This window comes from Aulonocara stuartgranti (genome assembly GCF_965226115.1).
Source record: "Aulonocara stuartgranti genome assembly, chromosome: 2".
Lineage (NCBI taxonomy): Eukaryota > Metazoa > Chordata > Actinopteri > Cichliformes > Cichlidae > Aulonocara > Aulonocara stuartgranti.
Genome location: NC_138940.1, coordinates 10,939,053 through 10,960,118, shown reverse-complemented (window position 1 = coordinate 10,960,118; position 21,066 = coordinate 10,939,053). Strand labels below are relative to the sequence as shown.

The following is a 21,066-nucleotide window of genomic DNA, read 5'->3' as shown; positions in this document are numbered from 1 at the left end:
ATGTTTACATACAGTCCACAGATGCAAACAATAACATAGCTAGTTACTGTTAGCTGATAAGATAAGATAAGATAAGATAACCTTTATTAGTCCCACACGTGGGAAATTTGTTTTGTCACAGCAGGAAGTGGACAGTGCAAAAGTTATGAGGCAAAAATTTGAATACAATAAGAATAAATACAGTACACAACTGTACAGAATAGAATAAAATAAAATACTATATACAGTAGAATAAAATAAAATAAATATACAATAAGATAAAAATAGAATACAAATACAAATACTATATACAACTGAGTAAAAATACAACGATGACAGAAAGGATTATTGCACTTAGTATTATTGCATATGTATGGATGTGTGTGCTTGATCAGTTAAAGTCTTTATTATGGAGTCTGACAGCAGTGGGGAGGAAAGACCTGCGAAATCTCTCCGTCCCACACCGTGGGTGCCGCAGTCTCCCACTGAAGGAGCTGCTCAGTGCTGTCACAGTCCGCTGCATGGGGTGGGAGATGTTGTCCAACAGTGATGACAGCTTAGCCACCATTCTCCTGTCACTCACCACCTCCACTGGGTCCAGAGGGCATCCTAGAACAGAGCTGGCCCTTCGGATCACCCTGTTCAGTCTCTTCCTGTCCCCAGCAGAGATGCTGCCGCCCCAGCAGACCACACCATAAAAGATAGCAGAAGCCACCACAGAGTCATAGAAGGTCTTCAGGAGTGGGCCCTCCACTCCAAATGACCTGAGTCTCCGCAGCAGGTACAGCCTGCTCTGCCCTCTGATAGCTTAGGACTCCCCTTTCGTCTAAATCTTGCGGCTCCAAAAACCAAACATAGCAGCAAAAAAGTTAATGTTTAAAAAAACAGTGGTTTACGTGACAGTGTCTGTATCAACTAACACTTTGGTTATGAGTTGCTGATAATCTTCCACAGAGGGACAATCCAAAGTGCAGGAATGTGTTTTCATTTCCTCACAGGAAGTCTTCACACCATTATTCTCTACACATTTTAATTGCTGTCTCTTCATGAGCTTCAAGTTCATTTATCAATTCAGATGAACATGAGCAGCCTGTTTTTGAACTGTCGCACACAAACGTTTAATTTCAGGCACTGCTAAAAGGCAAAGAGCCATTCCACTGATTTTACCCCCACCATAAATAAATACATTTTATGTAGTTACGATGTCGACCACTGTTTTTCTTTTAGATTTTTTTGTGTTTATGCTTTCTAGAAGCATTCTTTTGTTCTGCAATTCAGTTTTTATAAATATATTTTTGAAATAATTTTCATCGACTTATTTTCACATTTTTTTCTCCAATATTTTTATGGTGTACTTGTATTTTTTTCCCCTTTTTATTCGTAACTTCCACTCAGAGTTGCAGTTATTGAATTATTGTAAATCAAATGTAGTGAAGTTTGGTGAAACGGCGACTCGCAAATTGGAGCGAGCGTCTGAGCAGCCAATCATTAACCAGCCAGATGTTCGAGCCCAATGATCCAATCAGCTGCCTTCGTCTCTCAGCTGTTTCATATGTCCACTTAGCCTCCACCCCCCCCCCCCCCCCCCCCCCCCACTCCCCACCATCCATCTCCTTTCAGCTGAGGGGAAACACCCAGAGACCCTCTTCATCCTCATCTTCATCTCCCATCCCTCCTCTCTCCTCCATCTTCTCCCACATTCCCCACACTCCTCCTCCTCCTGCTGGAGGTGTGGGTCAGTGATAAGAGATGATGATGATGATAACTGGGAGCCAGTGCATTACCGCATCGATCGGGGCCTTTCAGCGCCGTTAAAGCGCCCGGCGCTCTGATTGCCGGCACTCGCTCTGACAGGAATCCGATGGCGCTGTCTGTGTATATGTGTGTGTGTGTGTGTGTGTGTGTAAAGGGTGTGGCCTGGCCGCTGTTAGTGTGTGTGTGTGTGTGTGTGTGTGATGGCGTGAATAAGGATGTATGGCGGTGTGGCGTGGAGTCAATTAGTTGCTCCGACAGGAAGAAACAGATCGAGCAGCAGGAGGGAGGAAATCTGATCCGAAGGAGGAAAACAAAAGAAAATAAACAAAAACAGGAAAAACCGTTTTCGTTCAGTCAGCAGGAAACACCAACTCTTCTTCTTCTGTTCACGTTTGTTCTGCTTCCTCTTCCTTCCTCTTTTTATACTTCCTGTTGTATTTTCCCTTCATCTTAATTTTTCTAAAACTCCTCCATTTTTTCTATTTTTATTTTGTTCTGCTTCCTTTGTTGTTACTTTTGTTCATTCTGTCTTCTCCTCTTCTTCTGTTTTTATTGTTCTCTTTGTTTCTCTCTGTTTTCTGTTTTCTCTCGTCCATCTTTTCCCTTTTGTGCCGTCTTGTTCTCTTATTTTTCTCCTCTTCTTCATCCTTTTTTCTTCTACTCCTTCCTTTACTCTGTTTTTCTCTGTTATGGTTTTTCTGTTTCTCCTCCTCTGTCTTCTCCTCCCTCGTTCTTCTTCTTGTGTTACTTCTTTTGTTTCTTCTGTTCTCCACTTCCTTTTTATGTTCTGTTTCTGCTCCTGTCTCTCCTTCCTGTTTTCATGTTGTTCTTTTCTTATTCTGAGTAGTAGTACTACTAGTACAGCGCCTAATTCACAAATCACAGAGAGCCCACCAACAAATGAACAAGTGCAAGTACACACACACACACACACACACACACACACACACACACACACACACACACACACACACACACACACACACAACCACACTGAGCAGCAGCAGCGAGGCCTCGGAGGCGTCATTAACTTGAGAAGGCTGTTGTGTCTGTCAGAAGCTAATGAAAATAGAAGGAGGACACACACACCCAAACACACAAAAACACAGACATACACACAGAGCGGCTGAAGTCTTTTCTGTGTGAGGTTTTAGTGTCTGCCAACTGTATATTTAACGTGTGTATGTTTGAGTATGTACGGTTGTGTGTAAGTAACTGTGTGTGTGTGTGTGTGAGAGAGAGACGGGCAGCTGCTGCGTGGCGTCTCGCTGCCGCAGCCGACCGAAGGAGACATTAACTAACTTCTGTTTTCTAATGGAGATTAATGAAGCCAGAGGACCAACACACACACACACACACACACACACACACACACACACACACACAAACAGAAGCACACGCATAGAAACAGAAACACACACAGAGAAATGCACACACATACATAAAAACACGCACACAGAAACACGCTGGCAGAGATGTGGTTTCACCTGTCAGGCTGATTATTTGGGGTTATAGTTTGAAAAAGAAAAAACAGGGGAGCTGGAAGGAAATAGGACAGGAGGGAAGGAAAGCAAGAAAGGCAATGAAGGACTGAGGAAAGGAGAGAATTAAGGAGTGATGGAGAGAAGGAAAAAAGGAAGACGGGAAATAAGTAGCAAAGGATTCGTGCTTCCGATCTTCCTTCCTAGACAGTAATCTAGGCAGAAAGGTGGGAAGGAAGAAAGAAGGAGCTGAGGTAAGAAAAAAGATAAGGAAGTAAAGGTAGGAACCCAGATAAGGAAGCAAGTCAAAACGGAAAAAGGACATTTGGAACAGTTAAGAAAGGAAGGAAGGAAGATAGACAGAAAGAAAAGTAAGAAAGAACAAGGGAAGGAAGGAAGGAAGGAATATCAGTGAGTGGAGGATAAAGGAGGAAAGGGAGCAGAAAAATAACATGAGGAAATGAAGGAGATAAATAATAAAAGGAAAAATGGAAGGAGGGAAGGAAAGACACCATGAATGAAGACAGGAATATAGAAAAATGAAAAGAAGGGGGGAAAGGAAGGAATGTGGAAGACAGGTAGGAGGGAAGGAAGGGAGAAAGGGGATGACACAAGAAAGAAAAACCAAAAGCAGTAGGAAGAAAGGAATGAAAAAGATGAAAGGCAAGAAGGTAGGAAGATGGGAAGGAAGGAGGATAGGAGGTAAATGAGATGGAAAAGGAATGCAGAGGAGGACACACAGAAGGAAAGACAGTAGGAAGGAACAAAAGTAGACTCGAGAAAAGGGAAGGAATACAGAGGACAGGAAAGAAGGAGGAATAGAAGCAAGGAAAGATGAAGAAGGAAGAGAGGGGGAGAAAAGAATGAAAGAAAGATCGGTAACCAAAGTTAAAAAAGAGAGACAGTAGGAAGGAACACACGAAGTCAGGAAAGAGGAAGATGGGACAAAAGCAGGAAATAAAGGAGGTAGGGAAGGAAGAAAGGAAACAGGGAGCAAAGAGAAGAACGAGCAGAGCTCATCAAACAGCTGATTCTGGTGTAAACAAACAGTGATGCGTTCACTTCAACGTTCAAGCTTCAGGTCAAGGAAAAAAGCGTCCGCGTGCTGGACTGTTGCCCCCGAGGTCATCGCCTGTCGTGGGAAACGGAGACCTTCGTGTGTCAAAGGCCGGTTCGCTGCCAACTCAGAGGAAGCGCTCTGATTGGCCAGGGAGGGAACACAAAGTGCGTCTCTGGAGACGTTTTTGTTTAGAAGCTGCAGCTCCAGCAGAAAGTTAAAATGCAATAAAAAAAAAATCAGTAGAATCCAAAGTAGAAATCCCCTTTAATCTCTGCGTTCTGCAGTGAAACTCGACAGAAATAAGAAGGCGCAGATTTGAGTGGCAGGAGTGATTCGTGCCGACAGCCACGAGACGAGGGAAATGTTTCTCCTCAGCGGCTTCGACAGCAGCAGAATCTCTAATGCTGAGTTCAAAGATGCGGTTCAGGGTCAGCCGCACATTCATAATCACAGGTGGAAGGAGCTCTCGCACTCCTTTACTTCATATTAGAGCTGCACCGCTGCTCTGTGGAGGGACAGTTTAATGCTGCTGAACAACAAATCGACAAATTTCAGCCTCAAGAAAAAATAACCAGAGGTCCAGGAAGTACACCGATCCGTTGACATGCCAGACGAACGCCAGGAAGCTTCATTCACTTTAGTTCAATGCATGAAATGTTTGTATTTGTTCTCATTGGCCAGTTTCAGGAAGCCTGCTGAGGGCATCAGACGCTGCCATTAAGCTGCTCTTTAACCTTTTAAAGCCTGAACCATGATGACTCGATGACAAATTAAAAAATAATTATTAACTATTCATTTGCATATATGAGTTTTTATTTGTATTATATTTGTGTTTTGTTTTTTTTTTTGCAATTTATTTATATTTGTTGTGGGGAAAAAAGTCTCACTGTTGATGTAGAAGTCTCAAAGAAAATCAAATATACTAGAAACAGTGAAGAAATGGAAAGGGCAAAAAAGGAAATAATAACTGATGAAAGGATAAAAGCAAGGAAGGAAAGACAGGAGGGAAAAGGAGACGACGGAACAAAAGTGAAGGAAACCTGTGACGTGCTGATGTCAGCGAACCTTTCAGAGAGGGGTGTAGGTTCAGGGTCGGGGGGCCGGGGGAGGCGCACGGGGCCGAATCTCAAGTTGACGTCAGTTCCCGTCAGTTTCCTCGCTGCCTCGAACTTTCGGGAACAGCGTCTGCAGTGCGGTCGGAGCTCTGATGGCTGAACCTAGAGAGTGGCAGCCGTCACCTCCTCCTCCTCTTCCTTCATCACTTCACGTGAAAAACAAGCCTCCCTCTCTCCCTCTCCTGCTGTAATACCTCAGGGAGATCCAGCAGAGGCCTCCACCTCCCCACTGCTGCTCCTCTGGGACTCCACACCTCCTCCTCCCTCTGTCAGCTGATCATCCTCAGGCTTTCCTGTGTCTCCATTCAGCGCTTTGTTTACATCACCTTTTTTCCTCCCTTGTTTCCTTATTTCACCTTTTACCTTTATATTTCCCTTCCTCACTTCCTTCCTTCCTGCATTCTTTCTTTCATTAATGGTTTTTCTTGTTTCCTCACCTTTCCTTGTTTCTTTCCATCCCTTCTCTGTTTCTTCCTCCCCCCTTGTTTCCTTTCCTGTTCCTTGTTTCCTTCTGTTGATATCATTTATTTATCCCTGTCCATTTAAATGTTTTTACTTGCATTTTTTTCTGACTTTAATTTTCCCTAATGTTCCCTTCATTTTGTTTAATTTCCTTCCCCTTATCCCTTATTTCTTTCCTTGTTTCCTTTTGTAATTTTTTCTTCCTTTTTTCCATCCTGTATTCCTTTCTTTCTCCTGTCTCCTTTTCTCATTCCTTATTTTATTTCTCTTTTTTGGTTCTTTCCTTCCTTTCCTTTTTTTTTACCCATCACCCCCTCTTCTTGTGTTTGTATTCACTTGTTTATCAGTCACATTATTAAACCCAGACTCTCAGATTGGACGCTTCCTCTCCTGTGGGCTGAATGGAAAATGTGTGTGTGTGAGAATATGGCTTCCTGCTGATTCTTCTTCTGTCGTCCTTGTGTTGTGTTTTCTGTTAAACCTCCCTTTTTTGTCTTTTTTCAGGAAGTGCTGCTGAAGCGAGCGGCCGACCTGGTGGAAGCTCTGTACGGGATGCCGCACAATAACCAGGTGAGGGAGCACCTTCACTTTGACCTTTGGCCTCTTCAAACTCAAACACATGAGGATCAGTGAAACATCCCATCACAAACCTCAGGATATATCTCAGAAATAAATGATGAGTAATGATAAGAAAAATGTAATAGTGAGGCTCTAACAGAGGACAGAAATCCCAGACTCCTGAATGAAAAACTGTGTTAGACTTCATACGTCTAACAGAATCCCTGCATTTACTACACTGACAGCTTCCCCTGGGCCATTCAGACAATTAACTAATGCTGTCCCCCCACACCTCACCCCTGCCCACCCACCTCACCAATCACCTCACTCTGGGTAACCCTCATCACTCACTCCAAGCACTTCGCAACTATTTTGTTCTCCAATGTGTGAGTTCTAATCTTTTTGTATATATATGTCCAGACAATCACCTTCTACTGAAGCGCAAACATCCATGTGGGGTTTTACTAAATTTTTCAGTGACTATTTACGTTGCTCACACTTCAATATGACATAAAAACAAGAGATTCAAAAAATGTCAAACTTCAACATCATCATACGTCCCGTGAACTCTAAATTTAGTTCACTGGTGGGAACCGCAGAACTGAGATTCACTGCTTTCCAACATTTTCATGCCAACAGTAACTCTTACAAAATAATGTCCCGTCCTCCCCTCTCCTCGCAGGAAATCATCCTGAAGCGAGCGGCCGACCTCACCGAGGCGCTCTACAGCGTCCCTCGCAGTCACAACCAGCTGCCGTCGCTCACTGGCTCAGCCGCTCACTCGGGGATGATGGGAGTGAACTCATTCAGCAGTCAGCTCGCCGTCAACATCTCCGAGGCCTCGCAGGCCGACCAAGGTGAGAGCGCGCTGCTACCCATGATCCTCTAGGGAGGGGGTGGAGGCCTCATGGTTTACGCCGCATCACAAGTGTGCTCAGTAGACTGCATTAAAGACAAATGGAGGCCAAGTAGACTTTGTTGACCAGCAGGGTTGACTGTCCACTAGAATCCAGCAGGGACAGGGAGTTTAGTATCGTTAAGTAAAGTCCAACAAACTTTTTTAGGGTCCAACTTTATTGAGAGTCTGAGAGTTAAAAAGAGTCTTTAGAAGAGTCCAGTAGACTGGAGTGGTTTAGTGGACGTCAGGAAAGTTCACTGGACGTCATTGAATTTCTGTAGAGTCCTACAGGATACTTCACTAGAGTTCATGAAACAATGTATGACTTCCATGTAGGGTTCAAGTTCACACATCTCTTTCAGTTATAAAACCACACATTTTAGTTTGAGTGGATGCAAGCGTCCATAGATTACCAAAGGGCTCCACAAAGTTATTTTTACAGACTATTTTCAGCAGCACATGAATTCATGTTTATTGTTTTAGTACCTGCTATCAGACACAGTCAAAATAAACAAGAGCACGTTCACTGAAGTGTTTCTACAAGTTTTTGGACGTCAGTGGAAATCTGATATATCTCAGTTCTTGTTAGCAGATACGTTCGGTGGTGTTTCCACTGTAGCTCTGTGGGTTTGTTATCCTCAGTGTTTCCTTTCAGCAGTCAGTTCTGCTTCTGTCAGGAACGCTCAGGAAAACATGCAGCAAACAGCTTGTGAGCGCGTCGACAGGAAGCAGATCGAGCTGCTTTTACTCCCCGGACACCCCCCCTCCACTTCGACCACAAACCGTGGCCTGGTTTTCCCATCGGCCCCGCAGCGAACACCTTACAGGAATCTATGAGGTCATGGGAAACGAGGTAGCAGCCATGCTGAAAATTCATAACTGTGGTCCAGTCGGAAACATTACACCGAGGATCTAATGCCGTCCTCCCCGCTGTTATGAAGTATGAAATGGCTCTGTGTGCCCCTTGCAATTATCCACCGTGATTAAAACATTAATAAAAACAGCAGCTCTCGAGCCCAGACCTTATCAGGCGGACGAGGCAGGTAATTTACAGCTCCAATTCAGCTCGGCCTGCTCAGCATCATGTCATTGTCCTGCAGGATGAAGGCTTTTTCCTCTGGAGTCTGTCTTTGTCAGAGTTTATGGGGTCACGAGGGAAGCCTGATACCAGGAAAAATACCCCCAAAAACATATTTTTACTTACCTGCCCACTTTCAGCCTTCTTTATAACTTTGCATGTAACGCTTACAGAATCATGGATAAGGCTTAATTGTTTTTGAAGATGTGTATTCTCACTTCCAAGTAAATTCCCTGAATACCTGTTGCCCTTGTACTACTAGCCATAAACAACAGCAGCTAATGTTAGCTTAAAAATAGTCCACTAACTGCTAATGCTATCAAACGACTATTTCCCAGCAGAACACAGAGTAAGGACAGGAACTAGCACTGATGTGGCTCCATAGTGTTAGTGAGGAAGCAGGTTAAAGTTAGCTAACTGTTAAGTGATATGTTGGCTAGCAAGTAGTTTTTCTGCTTTGGTTAGTACTAAAATTAGCTAACTCTAGCCAGAAGAAATTGAGTTTTGTCTAATCAGGAATTTTGGCAGTCACAGAGCATTTGAGTCATAAAAAGAGGACAAACTACTAGCTATCCAGCATAGCAAAATGCTGTCTTTAGTAAATGAAGTTTGCTAACTCTCAGACATTGATTGAACGGGTTGTTTTAATTTAAAAATTAGTGAATGCTACAATTTTACCAGCAACATATTCTTGCTGCATTGCTAAATTACAGCTAGCTGGCTAGGCTTAGCTTGCTTCCCAACATTATTGCTATCATAGAGGCACTACCTGATGATTTTTTTGTCAGTACACTAATACTCAGATATCTGATACATATGTTATTTAAACTAGTATAATTACAGTACATACAGTAGAGTAGCAGCAGGAGTTTTCTGATTTTAGACAGAGAACCGTCATCGGTTTATACAGAAGGCAAAGAAATTAAAAATATAGAGCTTAAATCCGTTAAAGTGACAAAAACAGTATATAAATAAATTTTTAACTGATAAAAAAGTTATTAACTCTGAAAGAGCTTTTCTAGTCGTTAATTTTTGTCATTAAACAGTGAAATCCAAACTGTCCGTTAACCAGCTCATCTGCACTGCTCTGCAGCAAACACGTTTCAGGCTTCGGTGTGAATGAGCGCGCAGGATGTGACCTGCATCCGATCTGCTTCCCACGCTGCTGTGGCGAAATGGATAGGGAGAGGGAACGCACCAAGACAAACACCACCCAACACTCAGTCCATTTGTTAAGGCATTATTTTTTTTATTACAGAACAATCCTTACATTTACTCTGAGTGCTCGGCCGCTCCCTGCACTCTGCTACTCCACATGTGTTTCCCATCGCCGCCTCTCCTCGCCCTTGTCCCTGGGCAGCGCTCCATCAGCCGCTCCTGCTGGGAATTGCGTTGGCCCGAAATGGGAAGTTGGGGGAAAGGGAAAGAGGGTGGAGGGTGAGGCGAGAGAGAGGGCGTAATGTGCTACTTGGCACTCTGTTAGCTCTGCTAAGTGAGCTCGTCCCGAGGTCGGTGGGAACTGTGGAGCCTCGCGAGGGGGTCAGAGGTCAGGCTCTGTGCTGCGGGAACATTGGTATTCAATGCATCTTGGATGAGGGTCAATCAGTGGGAGCATGGGGGGGTGAGAGGGGAGAGAAGGGAGACCAGAGGTAAGTAAAAAGCAGGAGTCAGGTGACAGATGAAGGGCAGACCTCGCCTGCAGGGAGGCGAGCTCTTCATAACAGGAGACCAGCAGTGACAGGCGCGATGATGTCACTGCTGAGGTCACAGTGAGGAGGTCAGCAAAATGTAGGGTAATTTGTAGGTTTTCTTACTATGTGAGTTGGCCTTTTGTCAAACCAGTTTTAGACCACCAAACATTTACATTCCTGGGTTAAAAAAGATATTAGTTTTGTATTCTGTTTGTTTATTCTGAATAATTTTACAAGATCATTATCAAGATCTTCTTGGTGATGAATACTGCTTTTCAGTTTCATATCTCTACCTGTCAGCCTGGTTTGCCCTTACAGGGCTTCGACTGTGTTTTTGCATTTGAGAAAAACGAATAAATAAAAACGTCTCACGCTCAGGTGGGCTGAGTCAGAAGGAGGAGGTTGGGGCGGAGAGAGGCTGTACAAAACGTTGTCTTTGCAATTAAAAGACAGATTTCACAGTGAACTCACTACTTTAGTAATTTGTCTGCTGGTTTAGTGGTTCTCGACCAAAGGGTCACCCGATCAATCAAGAAGGTCATGAGATGATTAATGGAGTTAAAACCCGATAACATTTTGTTGTAAACATTTTGAATAATTATATCTACTTCATCCTACACAGTTTAAAGGAGAAGGGGCTAAATGAACATTAATTGAGGCACCGCACCAACTGCTGGGAATCATGCAAAGCTACTGTAGTCACAGAATAACAAATTTGGAGCTGGAAATGCACAGCGTGGGTCCAGTTCAATCAAACTGTGAGAAATTTAGAGTGACAGTTACTCTTGGAAGTCGTCACATCAAGTAAATGTTTTTTGAATTTCACAGTCTTAAAGTAAAGATTCATTTCTTAATTATGACGTAATGATGAGAGATGATTGATTATCTATCCAAACACTGAAGTCAGCGTATGGACACATGATGAAGAGTACTTCTTCCTCCTCTTAGGCTATTCCCGTAACTCAAACAGCGTGTCTCCTCGCGGCTACGTGCCGAGCTCCACGCCTCAGCAGTCCAACTACAACACCATCACGTCCACCATGAACGGATACGGGGCGGGGATGACCAACCTGGGCGTACCTGGATCCCCCAGCTTCCTCAACGGCTCCACCGCCAACTCCGCTTACGCAAGTGAGTAATACGCTTACATATCGCATTAACGAAACCAAACCTCATCCATCCAGGAGGCAGTCAGCAGGAGGGATCATTTACAACTGTGGCTAAAATCAGACGTATTTATGCTCCAAAACACACAGCGCTGTTCCTGATGCTCCAAATACCGATTAAAAAAGAAATCTGTGCTTCCTGCTTAAATCTGCATTTGATGCCACGTTACCAAAACCTGCATTAAAGCTATGGACGCTGCTCGTTTATGTTGATGCTCTGCTGCTGGCTGATGTTTGAATTGAACTTGACGGTGGAGTGGCAGTTGAGTCATTAAAACGATTAAGTCCATGTAATGAAGTGATGGGAGTTGAAGCTGTATTGGTCCATGTAGTTGCATGTGAAGGTAGCGGCTTAAGGAGATGTTGGAAGTGTTGGGTGAAGCAATAACGGAGGCTTAAGTATCCAAGTAGCATGAAGAACCAGAAGGAAAAGTTTGAAAACTTTACAGTAAGCACAGGAATTAGAATAACTGAAGTTATTCTCAGCCAAGTAGGGGTTTAGGGTCGGCATATTTAGATATTTTAAGGGACTCAGGAGCCCGTTAACCACTGAAAGCACCTATGATTATTATGGACTAGCCTGGGAAAATGTTCTCAGCAAGGCCGATGTTTTAATTTTATAAAATTGGATCTGAACCAGAATTTCTTCCCTCACCTTTAGCCCACGTCTCCACCCACTGGTCTGGTTTGCTTTTATCTTGCTGAGAGAGAGAAGAAAAACAACAGCACTAAAAACGTTCCTTCATCTTGTCTTATGCCTCGGTGGAGGCATCATATTTTAATGAAATCCAGAGTAATTATGAGCAGTGATTTGGCTAACAGCTTTAAAATGTTAGTAAAAGGCCAAAGGATCCGTATCAAGCGTGAACGTGACCAAGATACCAAGAGCTGTTGAGTGTTGGTACCTAGCTTGACACCACATTACCCAGTGTACTGGGCTTTGTAGTACTGATGATATACTCTGTATATGGATTCGCGATGCTGAAAATAAAACGACTTGATGGCAGATTGATGATGGCGTTGTGCACAGAGCAATACGAGCAAACAAAAGTGAAGCATTTCCCGCTGCAGGAGACGAGTCGATGCTTCTGAGTCGGCCGTGTTGTTCGTCAAACTTTACACTCGGCGCTGATTAACATGCCTGGAGTCGGAGCAGCAGCGTAGAAGGCGCAGGTGTGTTTTGGAGACTAAACTCGCCCGCGGGGAGCGCTCCATTGTTTTGGCTTCTGTATCAAAGAGCTCAGCAAGTCTCAGCGAGACTCGTTTAGAAGGTAGTGAGCTCAAAATGCGTCTCCTTGCCAGGTGATGTTGTCGTCCCTGGCGACTAAACAAAAGGTGGGCTCACATCTCGCCTGGCTGAGCTACAGTTTCCCGCCGCCGAGGGTCTGAGTGTTTGTGTGTGCGTGTGTGTGGACTTAACACTGCCACGCATTGTTCACCTCCTCCTTCCCTCCTCTGACTGTCCCCCTGTCCATACTCCTCCTCACCCATCCCCTCCACCTCCTCCACTAACCCCACTAACACCCTCACCGCATCCTTCATGCATTCATGCATTCATGCTTTGGGCCGAATCCATTAATATCAGCTGGAGAAAAAGGAACGGAAAAACAACAAGAAGGAGCCAAGGAGGAGGAAATGTGAGGAGAAAGAAGCAGCGATCCAGGACAGACTGATGCTTGTTGGCATGAAGTGATAAATCACATTTACATTCCCCCGCTTCATTTTACAGTTCCATGTTCAAATGCTGTCCTTGAATCATTACAGACACACTGTGGTCCATAAACTCTGTGGAAGCTCTTAAAGGAACAGCTCAACATTTGGACAGATGCGCTCAAAACTCTGCGTTTCAGAGACGGAAATTAATCCGCTGATGATTATGTATTCAGCTCAGAGCTGGAGCCATCTGCTGTTTGTAACTTCAGGGTCGTGTCTGAGATTTTACTGGAAATTTCAGTATTTCACAGTGACCTTTGGGGTAGCAACACATCCACTGTTAAGATACATTTCAGAGTCTCGACTGCAGAGATGGCGGCTGATTTCAAACCTGCAGTGGAGAGTCCAGATGTGGTCAGCTTAGCATTAAGTTAAACGTCACATTGCGTCATGCTTGTTTGACAGAGTGCACTTTTAGTCGTCCGACCACATTAACGTCATATCCTCACGATTTTCCCGGAAAGCTTCTGAACTCTAAAGTCACATCTTCAGTTTAAAGACTACTTTAAAGATTCAGAGGAACGAAATACTCAAATGAGTAAATCAGGAGGAGGTGACTTTAAAGAGCCGGAGATGAGCAAAATATTAAAAATGTAATAAAAATTAAAAGGAGAAAGCACCTTAGCAGCAAATACATGTGACAAGTCTCCTGAAGAAGTTGTGACTGAAGGCTTCAGGAGTTTACTCGTACTTTGGCTCTGTTTGGTTTAAACGCCGGGTCTGCTCAGGTTGCTTCCGGAAAACTTCCAAAGAACAGATGTCAAGCTCAAGTCATCACTGATGGACAGCTCCGGCTCTGCACTGACCACCGATAGATGATGATCAATAAGAGCGTCTCTGAAAATGTTGAACTGTTCCTTTAATCGGGAGTCAGCTGTAGAAGCAGCAGGAAAATTCAAAGCTGTTCGCCTAAAGACACACGAAGAGTAAATGAGTGGGTGATTTATTAAAAAGGAAAAAAGTCAATTTACCGCACGATGTTAGACACCTGCCTTCTCTCACACACACACACACACACACACACACACACACACACACACACACACACACACACACACACACACCTGTGCAGCGTGCGCGGGTGAAGCTGCTGCTGCTGCTCTCAGGTTGGTTTATTCCAAACAAGTCCTTCAAGTTATGGATCAACTTTGCCAGATGTGCAGCTGTTTGTGCTCGGAGCATGTTTGTTCCTGCAGACCTCGGCCCGATCTGAGGCAGGGACCCATTCTTCCTCCTCCTCACCCTCCTCTTCATCATCCTCCTCCTCCTCCCTGCATGATTCGCCTCATCTCCGTCCGATCGCTCACCTCCTGTCTGTCTGCCTGCTCGTTACCGTCACGTCCTCCTTCTGTAGGACCCCCTCCCCACACCTTCCTACTCCTCCTTCCCTTGTCTTCCTCACCTCCTCCTCCTCTTCGTCTACTCCCATAGGCCCTTATTCATTCTCTCCTGTCCATATGGTTTCTGCAGTCAAACAGAAGAGCGCCTTCGCCCCTGTCGTGCGGCCACAGACCTCCCCGCCCCCCACCTGCACCACCACCAATGGCAGCAACCTCCAGGGTGAGCATCCCACCCCCCCGTCCCGCCTGTCAGCACCCCCGCCCCCTGCTGTCCTCCTGCTCGTGTCCCATCAGGACACGCAGGTGGATGTCCACGCGGCGCCGCTGTATGAGAAGGACTCTTTCTGTGTTGCGTGTTGATTCCTGCTTTCACACACTTGGAGGTCAAAGTTGATCCATAACTTCTGGCATTTTGGGGAATTTGGAGCTTAAACTTGAGCATTTTTCTTTTATAGTTAATACCGCTGCAAATTTCACCCTGCAAAGTATTTCCCCCCATAACCGAGTCCTATTCTTTAGCTTTTATTTGGCTCAGTGAAGTCCAAGAATCCGTCGTAGATCTGTCTTTATTTCAACATCATCTCTCAGCTTTATCCAAATACTTTTACAACGCAGGCATTTAACTGATTTTATTTAACCTTTCAGCGCTTCACAGAAAGACTTTAACAGCAAATGCATATTTTGTGCGAGTGTGTTAAATGAACCCTAATTATTCCAGAGATCTGTTTACACGAGACGTATCTTAAATCTTTTCGATGTGCCTCTCAGGAAGGCGTTTTTATTTAAAACTGGAGGTTTTTTCACTCTTCATGAAAAAACATATTTTAGGTCTTGTAATATCCACAGTTATAATCACCAAGACGTTTTAAATATTTCTGAGTGGGCAGCTTGAACAGTAAAAAACTTTCATGATAAAACATTGTTATGTTAAAGTACAGTAAAGTAGAATTTTAGAAAAACTGAGGCTGCATCCGCATGTACTCAGCTAAAAAAGGACTTTTTGAATTCGCCTCACAGCATCAACAGCGTGCACCTTTATCTCCTGTTTTGATATCAAACTGTGCGCCATGTTTGTGGGTTTTTGATTGGCTAACATTTCTTCACAGTTAGGCAGAAGTGGCAAACGTAAAGATAGTCTGTACTTAAGTAGAAAAAAAGATACTAGTGTTAAAAAGTACTCCAGTAAAAGTTGAAGTACTGATTCAAGTTCTGTACTCCAGTAAAAGTAAAAAGGTAGCGGCTCTGAAATGTACTCAGAGTAAAAAGTAGCTTTTTGGAGGACGTTTCTATATTTGTGGAAAGCTAATTGAACCTTGTGCTGTTTTAACATAATAATAAAATAATGTCAGTAGATGGGAGTACAGACTTTATTTCATTCAAACATTTTAATTCTCACGAATATTCTCAGCTTGAATCACATCAGCAGAACATGAAGAGAAAAATAAGGAAACCAAACATAGCTCTGTGTCCTGTTGCTACATTGTAGAGGGCGACAGTCAGGGGTTAAAGTGGATTCAGCAGGTGGAGCAACCCTAAAACTGTCTGTAATGGCTCAGCGTGGGGGAAAGATTCATAACTCACAATAATTTCTATTCAGAGCTTGAGTCGATTTTCTGATTTAAATCCATCACAGTACAACAAACTAACCTGTTTATCCTGCACTAACCTGCAGAGGATTTTCATGCAGCCTTTAAATAACAGTCTCCCTCAGTTTGTTTTGCATGTCTCACAATATGAAACAACATAATATCACATGTACAGACCCAATATGTGATTTAAAAATGTGAGGACTTACTTGTGAGCTTTAAATGAGCAGTCCTTTCTTTAAATCTAAGCTCTCGCCTTCCTCTCCTGTCCTGCCTTTTTTATCTTTCTCCATCTCTGAGTGAAGTTAGCTCTCAAAACAAGGAGAAACAGTTTTGCTTCTATCGTCTGTTTTTATGCAACATCTCCTGGTGATTAATAAACGAACAGGAGTGACTCTCATGTGTTTCTGTTTAGGCTCAAATTGGTTTGATGTTGGGAAGGCCGCAGTGACGTGAAATAAAAACGCTCAAAAGCTTGTTTTGAAAATGTGAGGAAGAAAGCACAGGTATCTGTTTATAAATGTAGGGAGTAAAAGAAAAAAAACTGCACAGGTAAAATACAGATAGCTGAAAATTCTACTTAAGTACATTAACGAAGTATTTGTACTTTGTTACTTCCCACCTCTGCAGTTTGGTAGCGCTTTGCATTTTCACGACAGATGGAGACATTTTTCCAATCAAACTGAAAAATCCAGTGTATGCGTGGACGTAGCCTGAAATGCTCAGCGAGCATCACGAAACATGAGATCTGACTCATTCTGTGTTGTTTCAGCCATGGCAGGTCTCATCGTGCCCCCCATGTGAGGAGGACTCTCAGCCAGGTACCGTCAGACTCCCCACAACCCTCCCCCAGCCTGAAACGCCACAACAACGTCCTTCCCGTCATCCTTTAGACCGACCCGTCTGACCCAGAGTCCGAACCCGAAGAACTTCAACAATTCAGTCACCATCAGCCGAGGACGTCGCTTCTTCCTGCAGCCGTTGCAGACACCACCGGCAGGCGTTTACGAACCCGGAACAGGAAACGTCTGCAGTGGCTGCGGGCGGAGGCAGCGCTCGCTCAGCGTGAACTGTGGGTGGATGAAAGGTGTCTGCAGTACTGCATGTTGTGCTGAGATATTAAACAGGTTACTTTGACTTGAGAAGTCTGTGGAGGCTGAACAGATCTCAGATCAGTTCGAACCACTGTGAGACAGGAAGTAGGCGTGTCCACTGGGAGCATCTGTTCTAAGCTAATCATCATATCGTGAAAAAAAAAAATCAGCCGAGTGGATGGTGTCATCTTCAAATACCTCGCTTTGTTCAAACTGAAAATGCTGGTGATTACTGTAAAAAAATAATAAATAAAAATCACCAAATCTCTGTTAATTTTTAGCTAAAAAATCCTTGTAATGTTATCCAGGCAGCTCAGTTTGACCCCCTCCCCGAAAAGCTTACTTTTCTTCTGATTGGCTGTCTTTTGGAAGCCTACAGAGGGGCAGCACCAAGTGCTTTTTAGCTAATCTAAACAAATTAGCGGGTAATTTGCCAGTAAATAGTAACCCTACCTCATCTAAAACTTTGGTCAACACAATATAAAAATATTTTTAAAATATAAAGAAAGGCAGAAAAGAGCTTCTCTGTTTTCAGCTGCAGATCTGATTGGTTCTCACTAGAACAAAAGCTCTCAGTGGACACTGACCCTGAGTCGGACCGAGTCCGGAAATCAGGAAGTAATCATTTTTCAAACTTGGAAGAACCGTCAGACGGTTTTCAATCAGAAACCCCCAACAAGCCCCTCCCCCAGGACCAGAGTCCTTAAAGCCCCCGATGAATCTCACGTCTCAGCGCGTTTTACTTTCTGTACCATAGCTTTTAACAATGTTTGTGTCTCATAATCTAAAAAGGAGGAAAGTGCAGTAATTTTGTAAGCTAAGGAAAGAATGAAGCATCCTGCCGAAGAGAGACGAGCAAATGTTCCACTAACATTTGTCCGTAACACGTTGAGGCAGCCCAGCGTTTTCAGCTTTTCTTTTTCTTTTCTTTTGGATGTCTCATTTTGAAATCCAGTACAATAGTTCTGTTTTTGCAGGTGTGTCGAGTGGTAGATTTTAACCAGAAAAAGCTTGCAGCAGTTTTAATCACATTTAGGTACCAGATTTTCTTGTTATTCTTCTGATTGTGCTTATTTTATATGTATTTATAAAGTATGTTTTGGGGAGTTCTTTTGTGATTTAGGCCTGAATGATAGTCTCAAATATATATGTAAACACATTTGATGTCTTAATACCTTTTAGATATTGTAAAAAGAGTGAACAAGTGGGAAGAATTAACCCTTTTGTAAAACAAAACAAAAAAAACTCACGACACGGTCACCCTGTTTTTGAAAGCAGGACGTAAAACGACGCTTTCATCACTTTTGTATAAAAACGCTTTTCCGATATTTAACTTTTTGTAAACAGCATCGTTTGTTTCCCCTGGTTCTTCTCGTCTTTTGTGTATTATTGTGAAATGTATAATCATGGTTATTTCTTAATGCACTATTTTTTTTGTTGGGGCACTTAATAAGAGCAATGTATCTTAGCAAAAAAGAAAAAAGCTAAAAGTGGAAAAAAAAAAGAAAAAAGATGAAAGCTAGAGCGATATGCACCAATATGTTTTTTTTTCTCCTGCCATCCTGAAATGGCAAAAATCCTCGTCATGTGAAATTTTTATATCTCAGAGACTTATAATGTCATAATATCCCAGCACTCGTTTTTTGAGGGGGGCGGTTTGGTGTTTAGAAGTCAGCATTTTATCCATCTGAATATTCGACCTGACCCTCGTCTTTGTGTTGGATTTTTTTTGCTGATATTGACTGTACGGTTTCAAAACACGGCGAAGAGTTTCAAACCAAGTTTTTTAGGGTCACCGATCTCAAGGAAACGTCCATCGATGTTGGTGTTGTTGCCGATGGTGCTGTTCTCGTCGTTGCACACAATCTGGATCATTTACTTATGCAACTGCTCTCCTGTACTGAAATGCAAGCTCATCGCCCGCGCTGCTGTGGCAAAAGTTCAAAAAAATGTAAAGAACCAAGACTTGAGTTTGATGCCTTACGACCGACCACGCTTAAAAACAAAGTCTTTCTTTTTTCCGACAAAGTTTTGGTTCCACAGCAATTATCAAAGGTTACTTTTGTTTGCTTTCTTGATTTGATGTCTTTGTCCCTCAGGTTTCCCCCTGAAATATACAAAAGATGCTCAACTGTAGAAGCTAACCGTCAGATACTGATGGCTGAGAAGTGTTAAAACTGCCAAATTACAAAGTGTAGAAGTTTATTCCTTCACCAAAGAGAAGAAAAACTGGAGACTGGAGTCGTTTTGTGATTTAACATCTGTTAACTACAAGAAATTACCCCAATAGAAAAGTAGAACTACGAGATCTTTGTGTCAAATGTGATCAAAACACTGAAAAAAGTGAAATTGCTGAAAAAATTCTTACTTTTTGGAGAATATGGACATGAAATATCACGTTTGTGTTTACAGCAAATATGACTTTGAAGTTAATTCATTCGCATAAACATGCAAGTTTTGGATGGGGGCTTTGAAAATGTGGCCCCCATTTTTAGATTATTATTTGTTTAGTAAAATGTATTAAAATACAACTAAAGTGTAAAGGAAATACCAAAGAACGTAAACTTCTATCGAGGAAAAGGCTTATGTCAAATACATACTTAAATCTGGAAAAGTGTCACTTTGTGTACGTGAACACAACATGTTAGATATAACTGTCGTGTCAGTGAACAAAGGAGAAAAATAAGGTTCTTCAGCATGAATCAGTAGATTCAATCTGGGGAATATTTCAGAGAGATCCAGGAGACTGTGAGATGAATAATTTGGCATAAAGATCTGGAATCTTTGGATTGTGATAAATGAAAAATTTCAAATTTCTGACATTTTTTCCCCCAATACAAAACACTGACAGTGTGACTTTTCTTCCATGATCATGTGACTAGAAGGAGCATAAATTTGATATCTGTCGGCTTGTATTACGATTATAAAATTAGCATTACAAATTTACACCAAAAACAAAGTTGAAAAAAATAAAATCAGTTTATACTGCATCTTATTTTACAGAGACACGATTTGTCTTTACATTTAACACGTTCTCGGAATAAAGTAATAAAAACTGTAAAGCTCTCCAGTTTTTCCTTTTTGGTGTGTTTGCGTAGTTTAAGGATGGTAGAAGAAACATTTTTTTTCAAACTGCTTGAACCTACCTGAACCTTCAGACTTACACAAATTTTATTTGTATTTCTATGAATGTTAAAAGCAGAGTTGATGCAGGAATCTGAAGTCCAAATGATTAAACATCTGACTTTATGCAAATCCAGCAGTTTCTGCACAGTGTCACCCGGATGCTGTCACGTTAGCTTTTTGCTGGTATCTGTTCAGCGTCTTTGGGAAAGACCCTTTATCAGTGATACTAATGAAGCCCAGGCAGCAGAGCCAACCTCCCTGATCAGTCCCCTCCAACAGCTCGCAGCTTTTCTTTCTCTTTTTGTCAGTCGCAGCGAGCTCGCTTCCCACCGTCTGGGTTTTAAACTGAAAAATAGACTTTTTTATGTTTTACTTCAATGTGAAAGAGGGCAGAGGCACTGCATTTTTGTGAAATATTAAATATATCATCAAAGTATATCAAAGCACAATGTTTAATTAGTTGTCTTTAGGATACAAACAGGGGTGTCACCCCCAGGTTTTTTCTTTTTCTGTCTCTGGCCATGCTGTAAATAAATGCATGTCTTCTGTTTTTTGGTTTGTTTGGTTTTTTTCTCTGTGATCCAGTGCTTTTTGTACAGAAACAATCTAATAAAGATTACATTTGGCTCGAAGCTCTCAAACTTACGCTGATGTTCAAATAAGAAAAGGGGGGGGGGAACTAATTATGGAGGCAGCACACACAAGTACCAGTAAAGAGTTAATGTTTACACACTTCACGAAGAACCTGGATCTGCTCTCAAAATGATTTAATCAAAATTAAAAGTTTTCAAATTGCAAATGAAACCGTTCAAGACAGAGAAAGCAGACGTGTTAATTCACATCAGATAGATTTAAAAACAGGAGTTGTTTTTTTATTAAAAAACAAACAAACAAACGTATATACTTTTATTATAAATAATTATGAAAAATATATATTAGAAATATAAAAACCTTCATTTCTTCT

At 42.5% G+C, this 21,066-nt stretch overlaps 1 protein-coding gene across 6 annotated transcripts in view; it reads left to right on the top strand.

Moving 5' to 3' along the window:
* Positions 1–20,734, top strand: part of LOC309717088 (transcription factor COE3) — a 141,339-nt gene extending 120,605 nt beyond the window's left edge. For 4 of the 6 annotated variants that reach the window (XM_082551367.1, XM_082551370.1, XM_082551366.1 and 1 more), the window contains 5 exons: positions 6,357–6,422; positions 7,093–7,267; positions 11,026–11,208; positions 14,427–14,516; positions 16,655–20,734. In XM_082551367.1, coding sequence (XP_082407493.1) covers positions 6,357–6,422; positions 7,093–7,267; positions 11,026–11,208; positions 14,427–14,516; positions 16,655–16,686 — 546 coding nt within the window. In that variant the 3' untranslated portion in view covers positions 16,687–20,734. The remainder of the gene's footprint in view (positions 1–6,356; positions 6,423–7,092; positions 7,268–11,025; positions 11,209–14,426; positions 14,517–16,654) is intronic. The other 2 variants (XM_082551368.1, XM_082551369.1) reach the window with 2 other exon arrangements.
* Positions 20,735–21,066: the final 332 nt, after the last annotated feature.